Source organism: Nothobranchius furzeri, chromosome 15, assembly GCF_043380555.1.
Source record: "Nothobranchius furzeri strain GRZ-AD chromosome 15, NfurGRZ-RIMD1, whole genome shotgun sequence".
In the NCBI taxonomy this organism is placed as follows: Eukaryota; Metazoa; Chordata; class Actinopteri; order Cyprinodontiformes; family Nothobranchiidae; genus Nothobranchius; species Nothobranchius furzeri.
This window is the reverse complement of record NC_091755.1, coordinates 26,031,158-26,041,764: the sequence shown is the minus strand read 5'-3', so window position 1 is coordinate 26,041,764 and position 10,607 is coordinate 26,031,158. Positions and strand designations below refer to the sequence as shown.

General features: G+C 42.2%; 1 protein-coding gene across 1 annotated transcript in view; it reads left to right on the top strand.

The window, feature by feature from the left end:
• Nucleotides 1–2,396: 2,396 nt before the first annotated feature.
• rarga (retinoic acid receptor gamma a) overlaps nt 2,397–10,607 on the top strand; it is a 29,108-nt gene continuing 20,897 nt past the window's right edge. The window contains exon 1 of the mRNA XM_070544615.1: nt 2,397–2,692. Coding sequence (XP_070400716.1) covers nt 2,524–2,692 — 169 coding nt within the window. The 5' untranslated portion in view covers nt 2,397–2,523. The remainder of the gene's footprint in view (nt 2,693–10,607) is intronic.

The following is a 10,607-nucleotide window of genomic DNA, read 5'->3' as shown; positions in this document are numbered from 1 at the left end:
TTATTGTGTTTGGGGAGAAGAAATTTACTGGGTTCTATTTAAAGTGTTGCCACTGTGCTGCAGCTCATTACCACTCTTTGTTTGAACGTACGGTGGCATCATGGCTCAAAGGGCGGCACTTCTCACGACTGGCTGCTTCAGAGTTCACTTTAATCAGGCTGATTGATGTAACTCTTTATGTGATCCCTTGGGAGTGTAAAACTCACCTGCACACTACTCTAACTCTCTCTACCTCTATTTGTCTCCCAGATCCTGCAGACATGTCCTGCCTGCGTACTTTGAGTTCATGAAGGACTTATCGAAACGGGCCAAATCCATCTGAGCCTGAGTGCTAAGTTTTTGGCAGTTCTATTTTTCCAGTATACCTCGTCTCCCATCAGGCCCGCTGTGAAATCTTTAGATATATTTTCGTGCTCCACAAAGTGGAACCACTGCACTGGGTCATGGTACAAGTTGCATAAGCAGTGGGATTGGAGGATAAGTGTGGAAGAGGTGAGAGCTCAAGGAAATAAAGAGGGACGATTCAAGTAAATGTTGGTGAGGAGTATGAAGGAAAGGGTGATGGAAGGAAAAAGGGAACTAGAGAGGATGAAGAGGAAAAGGAGTATGGTAGTCTGTGCTGGCAGGATGGGGGTGGGTGCCTATCGGCGGCAGCTTCTTCCTGAAACGTGGCCGCCCGAGCCTGCCTGGGTCCTGGATGCACATGTGGAACAGTTTACTGTAATGGAACTCTAAATTAGTGGTGGTTTGAAGCAGCCTGCAGCAGTAGGGTGTAATTAACCGGCTCTGTTGAAAGAGACAGAGCCAGAAAGAGAAGCAGGGTGGGAGCCAGAGCCTAGGAAAAAGAGGGAATGGGGTGAGAAGTGTGTGTGTGTGTGCGTGTGCGTGTGTGTGTGCGTGCGTGCGTGCGTGTGTGTGTGTGTGTGTGTGTGTGTGTGTGTGTGTGCGCTGAAACAGTGCTCTCACACATGATGTGTGGAGTTTAGGGGTACGTTGCATATGTGTGTGTCAGCGAGTGTGTGTGTGTGCGCGTGTTTGTGTGTGTGTGTGTGTGTGTGTGTGTGTGTGTGTGTGTGCGTGCGCTGAAACGGTGCTCTCACACATGATGTGTGGAGTTTAGGGGTACGTTGCATATGTGTGTGTCAGCGAATGTGTGTGTGTGTGTGTGTGTGTGTGTCTTGGAAAGGTTTCTCTTTTTCCCAGGCATGGTGCCACCCCTTAGTGCCCCCATGTGCCTGAACCCTGTCACTGTTTCACTCTTTTTTATATTTTTTCCACACAGTTCAGCAGTTCACTGGTTCAGTCTTAGACACCCCCCCCCTCCCCCCTGTTTATACCGAATTCATTACCAACATTTTTTCCGTCTTTTCTCCCAAATTCGCAAGCCACAGCAGTTCCAAATTCCTTGGCTCTGTTCTTTTTCAAAGCCACATTTTAAAAACAAGCTGATCACACCACCCACTCATGAAATCACTCTAAGGAAGCAAATGGCAAAAAAAAAGAAAACATATTTTTTCCTGATTTCCCCCCTCTTCTTGTGCTAAGAGTCAACAGCAGGGCACAACTGCAGCCTTGTCTGCTCTTCATCCTCAGCTGTCTGTGCCCACTGTGAGAAGTTGAAGTGATGAGCAGCCTGCAGGAGGTTAGAGCCAGAACCACTCTGTGGGATGGGAGCCTGACCTTAAGAGAAGATAGTTGGAAGTGACAGCATCAGTTAGTAATCAGTGGATCTTATTCTGCGTACTCATCAACCATCTTCCTCCCACCCTTCTTCACGCTCTGGACCCCGTGTCTGGGCCTCCGGTCCTGGGGGAAGGAGGCTGCTCTGCTAGGCTGGCAGCAGAAACAGAGGAGGTCTTTATAGTAGAGTTCTGGTGATTTAAATCATATGGCATAGCTTGGAATCACTGTAGAAGTCTGGAAGCTCTTCAGAACTGCACGAACAAGAGCTTCCTCTCTCTCCTTTTTCCTCTCCTCCCTCTATTTTGTTCTTTAGTAAAAACTCTTTCCAAACTTCTTTGTTCTTTTCCATTTTCTCTCCTCTTCCAGTCCTGTTTTGTCAGACTTTTTCTTTCTCTGTGGTTTTATTGGTCCTGGCTCTTGCCATGCCGTCCTTCACAACTTCCACTTCCCTTCCCATTGTCTCATACCAGTTGGTATGAGCCTCAAACATCCTTCTTTCATTAAAACTAGAGATGAAACTTTTCCCTTTCCCAAAATGTTGATGGACTCTGGGTTTATGTGAGGTGAAATCCAGCGAGGGTCCCAGCACAAACCACAGATTTTATCATCGCATTCAGGCTAATTAGAAGCACCACTCCTCGTGTTTTATGAAACTTATTTCTCTGTAACAAGAAATGATTAATTTCTTTGTGCTTTCTTTCTCAGAAATCTGACTGGATAACTCCTCCAAGCTGGACCACAGCTTTTCTTCAGCTCCTTAGACGTCCCACTGTTGCCTAAACGGCAATCATTAAGAGAGAGCCTAGCGGGCTGCTTCGGACCCCCGGGTGCACCGTCGTCATGGCTACAAACAGGGAACAGCAGGTGGGTCACATGACAGGCTTCCCACCTGCTGTCTACCCCTTTCCCTTCAACTCCATGAGAAGCCACTCCCCCTTCGACCTGCTGGCCAACAGCAGCCTGTTTGGGAGATTTGGGGCTGACCTGCCAAAAGAGATGGCAGCTCTCTGTAAGTCATTCTCTCATTTATCATTTTAGCTGTAAGTGTCCAAAAAAAGACAGTTTTCGTCATTTTAGTCATATTCCATTAAACTATTTCGACAATTTGCTAGGAAAGTGGAATATGCAACTACTTTAATTGTGCTTCATTAAGTGTAATTTTGTGTAGAAATCTGAAATCGTTTGAGTGTGTCTGATAAAGGATGAGTGGTAGAAAAAGAATCTCCAAAAGAAACCCTGCTGTCATCAGTGCAATGATTACTGTGCTCCTGTGGTTTCCTTATACTGTATTCTTGATCCCTCTGGGATTAATAAAGTATCTTTGATTGATGCTCGTAGATAATGTGGCTATGACCACACACTCTGTACTATGTGTGTGTGTGTGTGTGTGTGTGTGTGTGTGTGTGTGTGTGTGTGTGTGTGTGTGTGTGTGTGTGTGTGTGTGTGTGTGTGTGTGTGTGTGTGTGTATGTGTGTTTGTGCTTGTGCGCATGTGTGTGTGTGTGTTTCGTGAGGCAGACAGCCCACAAGTCTGAAATAGGAGACAAAACAACATTCTTTTTTTTCCTAGATGATGAGTAATGAACATTAGCAAATATTTGAAAGTGGGCCACATTGCAGTTTTTTTTTATGTTTTCCACAAACCTACTTATAGAAGGGAAGGTGAGCTGGAAGTTGGTTTATGAAGAATATAATGAGCTTGTAGTTTGTAGTGTGACCACAGGGGGCACTGTTGCATTGTGCAGAGCCAAGCAGGAAGGATGGATGGAGCTCAGAACACAAAGAGGAGTTTGTTGGCAATCCAGACTAGTTTTATGATATGCAAAATCTGTCTCGCTTATAGTTTTAAAACCCCTCCAAATCAGCACCAGGATTTTCAGTTGGGGTGTGTAAAACAGCACCAGGCCCTTATGTGATTTGTTTAAGAGAAATAAAAGGCTGAAAGACAAATGAACACTTTTGTTGATATAAAGGTAAGCCGGAGTTTTTTGAAATTGGATCTGAACGTGGTGGTAAAGGGGTTGAAGGTGGTGGAGGGGTAATGATGGGTGTGGGTGGCAACAGCTGAGCGCAGAGCCTGTGAGCCAGCCCCCCTCTTCATCTCCCTTTAACACAGCATGCCTGAGCACCTCTCCAGCCTTTCAGCTGTCAATCACTACCTTTCCCCGCCACCCTACCCCCTTCCTTCTCACTTTTTCTGCCCACCTAATCCTTAAGGTATTTTCAGTAAAACCAGAGTGTAAAAGAGAAAGAGCACCTGGGGGTAATGTCCCAGTGTGTTGGAATCCACGAACACACCCTGCAAGAAAAGCACACACAGATGCACACAGGCAAACATCGCATCAGAGGCGATCTTCCCACAAGCTTTCTCTCTCCAGCTCTCTCTCTCACACACAAACACACAAACACACACACAAAGAACACTTCTTTCATCTAAAAACTAGAAGCATACCCCTGATGCATAATGAAATCCCATCGTACTGACGGACAGAGTTTTTATGGGTTTTTTTTTACCCTGGCATGAGTTGAAACAAAAACAAGTATCAAAGCACAAACAGACACAGGCAACCACATGCACCAGAGCTCCATACATGACTGCTTGTACCAACACATCCACACTGGCAGTGGTGTTGTTCACAAGGGTTAAAGAGTGCAGTCATTTTGGTAAACCCTTCGGTTTGAGCCGAGGCAAGGCTGGGGTCAAAGATTAAATTTGGATCACAGTGATGATTAGTTTAAGCTTAGCTTTGTGGGTTGTTGATTGAGCTAATGTCACCATTTGGCTGAGTAAATACACGTGTGTTGGTCAAATGCTTTACAAATAATTACAACCCCCTTTTAACTATTAAAGTAACACTAAGCAGTTTCCTGCTCCTCTTCCCTTCTGGTTGAAAGTGGAATGACAACAGTTATAAACTAGCCTGTTGTAGCTAGCGCTAACAACGATGTGACAATAACATGAGCCAACTAATTCTAAAATAAATCACAATTTCAAAAGATCCACACTGTTGGACAAAAATATTATTACTTACAAGTCCTATAACAACAAAGCCAGGTCATCATCAGTCCGTGAGTTTGTAGACTTCTTTAGCTCTCTCAAACTAGTGTAGGCCATGCCGATGTCCACTCTATTTTTCTTTGCTTTGCCTCCAAAGACATTACTCTCTTACTTTTATTTCCAGGCTCTGTCAATATTCAAACAGATAAAGCAATTTTTTTTCTTGTGCTTTTTATTGAGGATTGGCGAACTGAAAATGCTAACTGCTAGCTCCCTCAAACTAATGTAGGCTGAGCTCATGCTCCCTCCGGTTTTAGCGCTTTGCTTCGCCTCCAAGACATTACCTACTTTTACTTCTAGGTTCTGCCATGATGCCAACAGAAAGAACAAACTTTGTTTTCTTTTTCTCATGCTTTTTATTGACGATTGGTGAACTGAAAATACCAACCGCTAGCACAGGGTTTCTTAACCCTGGTCCTCAGTGTCCCCCTGTCCTGCATGCTTTCCATGTCTCTACTACAGCACACCTGGTTCACATACTTGCGACATCAAGTGCTGCAGAATCCTGTTAATCACTCATTCATTTATGTCAGGTGTGTGGCAGCAGGACCAGGGTTGAGAAAGACTGCATTAGCATAACAGGTAACAGCCGTAAAGGTGATAAAGAGCGCTCCCTAGAACACCTACCTGCTCCACAAAACTATCAAGTGCTGTTTTTGCTCGGCAGAGAGCTGCAGAGAGGTGTCAAATATGAAAGTGGTCAAGTTTCTAACTCAACAATCCCTGAGATCAATGTTAAAGCTCTAGCTTATGGTTTTAAAAAACTGTCCATTGTTACTTTAAGTTGTCAGTCTTAGTGTCCAGTTAATACTGTTGTGAAAATTTGAAAAAGTTTGAAAATTTATCTTGTCACAGATCCGATTAGTGATCCCAAAAGTGACCAGTCATCTTGCTGACAGCAGCCTCATTCCTTGCTCTTCTTAAATGTTTTTTTTTGGGGGGGGGGGGGGGGGGGGTGCTCTTAGTATGGACATTCCCCAGGATCTGTTTTTCCTTTTCCTTCTACTTCTTCTCAGGGATTTTACTCAACAGTCCTGCTCATGGTTTTCAGGCCTGTCTGTGGGCCAGACTGAGAAAATACCTTCTAGATAAAAGAGGCTTTGGGTATTTATCAGTGTTTGCTTCTTTCCCAGCTTCAGAGCTCTGTGTGAGCATAGTTATTGTTTAAAAGGTAGCTCAGATGATGCCTACCTTTTGTACGGCGTTTCACTCTGTGCTGACCTGTCGGGGCACCTCCCATGATGGCGCACGGTTTTGGCAGTGAAGTGTGTCTTTGGAAATACCTGTTTTGCACAGACCTGGGAAAAAAAAAATGGGGAGGGACAATTTGGGCTTTTCCATTATTATTCAGTCACAATGTACACTTAAAAGAATAAGGATTCCTGAGTGCATTATCTCAACCTTCAAATCAGTGACGTACCCATAATCTGAATGGATGTGCTCATCCATGGGATAGTTTGATTGCCTTTTTGCACTGTTTGCAGGGAGAATGTTATCAGTTTAGCCCTGTCATTATATAAACCCTTCAGACAAACAATTGGAAGCCCATTAAGACCACTTACTCTGTGATAACATCGTCAGTGAGCCCTGAAACACCTCTTTAAGCTTTCACCAATCAGAGCCTGAGCTCTGGCCCCAGAGGCAGCCGTGGGGATGTTATGAAAAGCTCGTAGGTCATTTCCTCCGGCCCACATGGTGTGGCCCAGAGTCTCAAGTTATTTGTTCTTACTCTGTCTCTCCATTCATACCATTATTTGTACGGTAACAATGAGTGTCAAGTACAAAAAAAAAAAAAAAAAAGTAAAACTTGAGAAGCTCAGCTCAGAGTGTTTGAAGCAGTGAAGTGAAATTAATTGTGTTATATTAATAGAATGAATAACTTGTTGAAACGTGAGCAAAAGCTGCAGGAGTGTGCTCAGTTGTGCCCCTGGTGGAGGAAAAGTGAAATGTTGACCACTGCGGTGTACACATGACAGGTGGTGAAAAGGACTGCAGTTTTCCAGCAGAAAACATATCCTGGTGCAGAGTGACACAGTTCTAAACACACACATTCACAAAGGGGTCACGTTGGTTTAGGGAGCTCAGGGAGTTGTGCAAATGAACTGCATTGGTGGGAAATGTAGTATGAAAGAGAATGTAAAAACAAAGCTCCAAACGCAGAGGAGGGACACCAGGACAGGACGTCAAGCAGTAGAGTGAGGACTTCTCCACTGGAGGCTAAGCAGAGCACAAACTGCACATTGTACCACTTTATTTATTTTCACAAGCGTTGGGTTTCAGCCAGCCCTTGATGGATGCCGGCGCTTTCTTGTTGGCGTAGGTTTGGATTTGTCCAAGCGCACATGGCTGTGCTCAGATGGGTGAGGTGTATATTTGGGAAAAGGAGGGAAGTGATTTATGTGTGGAAATGAAAATATGATCTTAGCTCTGCTACCCCTCATTTGTGAGCACAAGCTTCCTGCACACAGCAGAAAGCTGAACAGCCATATTTTTTGGCTCCTTGTGCAAAATGAGGACACACTTCAGAGAGAGTGTGAAGCCTATGGTGACACCTGAGTGTTTGCTTTGCTGTTTACTCTTGAGAGCAAAGTTAATGGATTACAGACCTCTAAGTCATATAGACCTCATATGGACGCATTTGTTGTGTAGCAGTAATAAAGCAAGATACAAAAAATCAAAATGTGAATAAAAATATGCATTTTGAAATGTGAATGTTAATTTTGGGTACTATATTTACACAAAGAAGGCATTAAACTTTTTGGAGGTTCTAAATAAACTACATGATTTCAAAATGTATTTATTGTTGTAGAGACTATATTTGCATTCATCCAAATGCAGTTGGACAATTGTTTTAAACATTGCATTTGAAAGACAACATTAGAGTTGCACAAAAATAATCCTCTGAAGATCAAACCAGTAGTAAAGGGATATTAAAGGAACTACTTTATGACGAAGCCCAGCTGTAAGTTTTTGCCGAAAGCCAAAAGGACACCTACGTCTGTAAACAAATTAGCACGTTGCTCGCCATTCGCTAAGACGGAGAAAAATATCGACTTTTCTTCCTGACAATGCTAGTTGGTCCCATTAATTTACTGTGTTTTATGCTAAGCTAAAGCTAAAGGAGACATGCTGGGTGAGAAGAATGACTGGGCTGGTTACAAATGATTTTTCTCTTGTTATTTACTCTGGGAAATATGTCAACACACAAAATTTCACTTTTGGATGGAATATCATTTTAAGCATGACTGGTTTAATCTGTGATTGGCCAATCTGAAACTTGAAAATCTGATATTTTCTATTGGTCCATGAAAGCACCATTGGCAGGCAGAAATACTGACACAATCACAGTTGAACTCACCATTGAAAGGAGCACCAAATTGTGATTAATTTTTACTTTTCCATTATTTTTTCAAGTATTTAGTTGACAACATTTTAGAGTGCATTACTTTTGTTAGGCCTAAAATGATAATTAAATTTAAACATTAAATGCTGCTTTGTACATATTTTTAATAATTTAAATTATCCTTCACCTTTTATACAAATTGTTTTTCTGGAGGGATTTACAAATTCATTACATAAAGTAAACAATTTAAAGATGTACCGATTATTAAATAATGCTAAGGATAAACTCCTTCCCATTCATTCATTGCTATTTTATTCTGGCAGATTTTGCTCCTGTTTGACAGTGATGAAATGGTAAATGGCCTGTATTTGTATAGTGCCTCCAGGGTTCTACAACCCCCCAAGGCACTTCACAACACAACCAGTCACACACAAATTCACTCGCTGGTGATGATGAGCTACAATGTAGCCACAGCTGCCCTGGAGCACACTGATAAGGCAAGGCCTTCCATACACTGGTGCCACCGGTCCCTCCGACCACCACCAGCAGAAAAGACGGGTGAAGTGTCTCGCCCAAGGACACAGCAGCAGCATTCTCTGGGGGGAGGGATCAAACCTACAACCTTCCAATTACCAATTACTGGACAACCCACTCTAGCTCCTGAGCTACTGCTGCCCATAAACCAAACATCTGGATAGATTTGTTTAATTATAACCTGTATCCAAATTTATCAAATTTTTAATTAAGATTTAATTATAATTTAATAGCTCTAACAGCAAAAAACACACCCTATATTAACAAACACTAAATCATACATTTAGACTCTCATGTAAAAAATGTGTATAGCAAAACCCTAGTATCTCTGCTGCTTTGATCACAATCTAGGTAACAGGTTAGTAATGCAGGCCGTGTGCTCATGTGTGATGACACCTTGTGTCCTTCATCTGTCAGTGAGATGGTATCATGTTCAGCTTTGATAGCCAGCTCAGCCTCATCTGAAAACCCTGCTTTTATCTCTCTAGGTGACTGCTATGGTCCCGAGATGACAGCTCTTTGAGATGCTCCAATTTCAGTTTTTTGGAAATCAAATAATGTATTTGTCACATTGCATGTTAGAATGACTTCACAGGTTTGGATGGGTAAGATTGTGGTTTAATATACTAATACAGTGAATGCTTTAAAGAGCAAAAAATGAGTCATTAATAACAAATATATAGTTTTTAAAACCAAACTAGTTAAAACTCTTTGATTTTATTATGCAGTTATATAACAATATAACAGTAATAAAAAAATATAATAGGCCCTTTCCATCTGTCGGTCCTCTACCGGATGGCAGTAGACATGTAAAAGACTCGATCTAGCAGGTTTTTGATGAAAGTACTACTCCTAATACCCTGTCTTTTCACTTTACAGCCAGAAGTGCTTTGATGTGAGTTCTTAACAAAAACCTGTAGCGATTAAGGGAAATAATTAAGAAATTATAATAATAATTATAAAAAGAAGAGGAAGAGAGGAACAACAGATGCCGAAACACATTTTTCGATTTTTGTTCTTCGAAGAAAAATCGTAATTTGAAATATAACGTGTTTCATAGTTACAGAAAAATTGTTGCATTACATTTAACATTTTAAAAAGTCCACATTTAAATGTTTGCTGGATTTTACATTAAAGGTGCAGTGTGTAAGAATAAAGAAAGATGACATCCTGTGTTCAAATTTGGTTACTGCAATCACTCTCTCACTCCCTTTTCTGTGCGTTTCATAGCTGTTGCCAGTTACAGATCAGCACCAGAAGATTCTAAACGGTGCTGATAAGTATATAAATACATTCGTAGCTGGTGCTAGCACTCTTGGGTGTTTTACACAAGGGAGCACTTACTACACTTATTAAGGTGAAACCTGATTTATACTTCTCTGTCTGCATTGGTGCAAAGACACGCAACGCCATTATGCCTCTCCGATGGGCTCACAGAGAGTGACGGAGACATGCCCCAAATTTTTAACACCCGTCAAAAGTGACGGAGACTGCAAGCTTGTGATTGGTTAGGACGCCACTACCTGTAAATTTGTCACCAGTACCGCCATTGCCCCATTAAAAAGTGAAAAGGCATTTAGCGGCAGACTGAAGAATGCATCATGGAAAAAGTCAGAAAATATGAACGTTTATTTGAGTACAAAATACAGAGCAAACGTAGACAGAAATGACTGTGAACGTGGGTTTAGAGGTGCTGACCGCATTAAAAGGTGGAGGAGACTAAAGGGCAAATTTTTCCATGTTATAAAGTCTCCGAAATATATAAACACATTAGTAAATACACTATCGTGGACCGGAAACACGAGTGTTATGGTGGCAGGATACCACAGAAAGCGCTACACCCTCTGTTGTCCTGGCGGTGAATTGTTTTGTTACTCTCCGCTGCCTGCGCAGAAGTTCGCATGTGAAAACCTTTCTCTTCATTGCGGAGCTCATTCAGAAGTATAAATCAGGCTTAAGTGTGGTTATTTACTGTCTTGCTGTTAGCTTG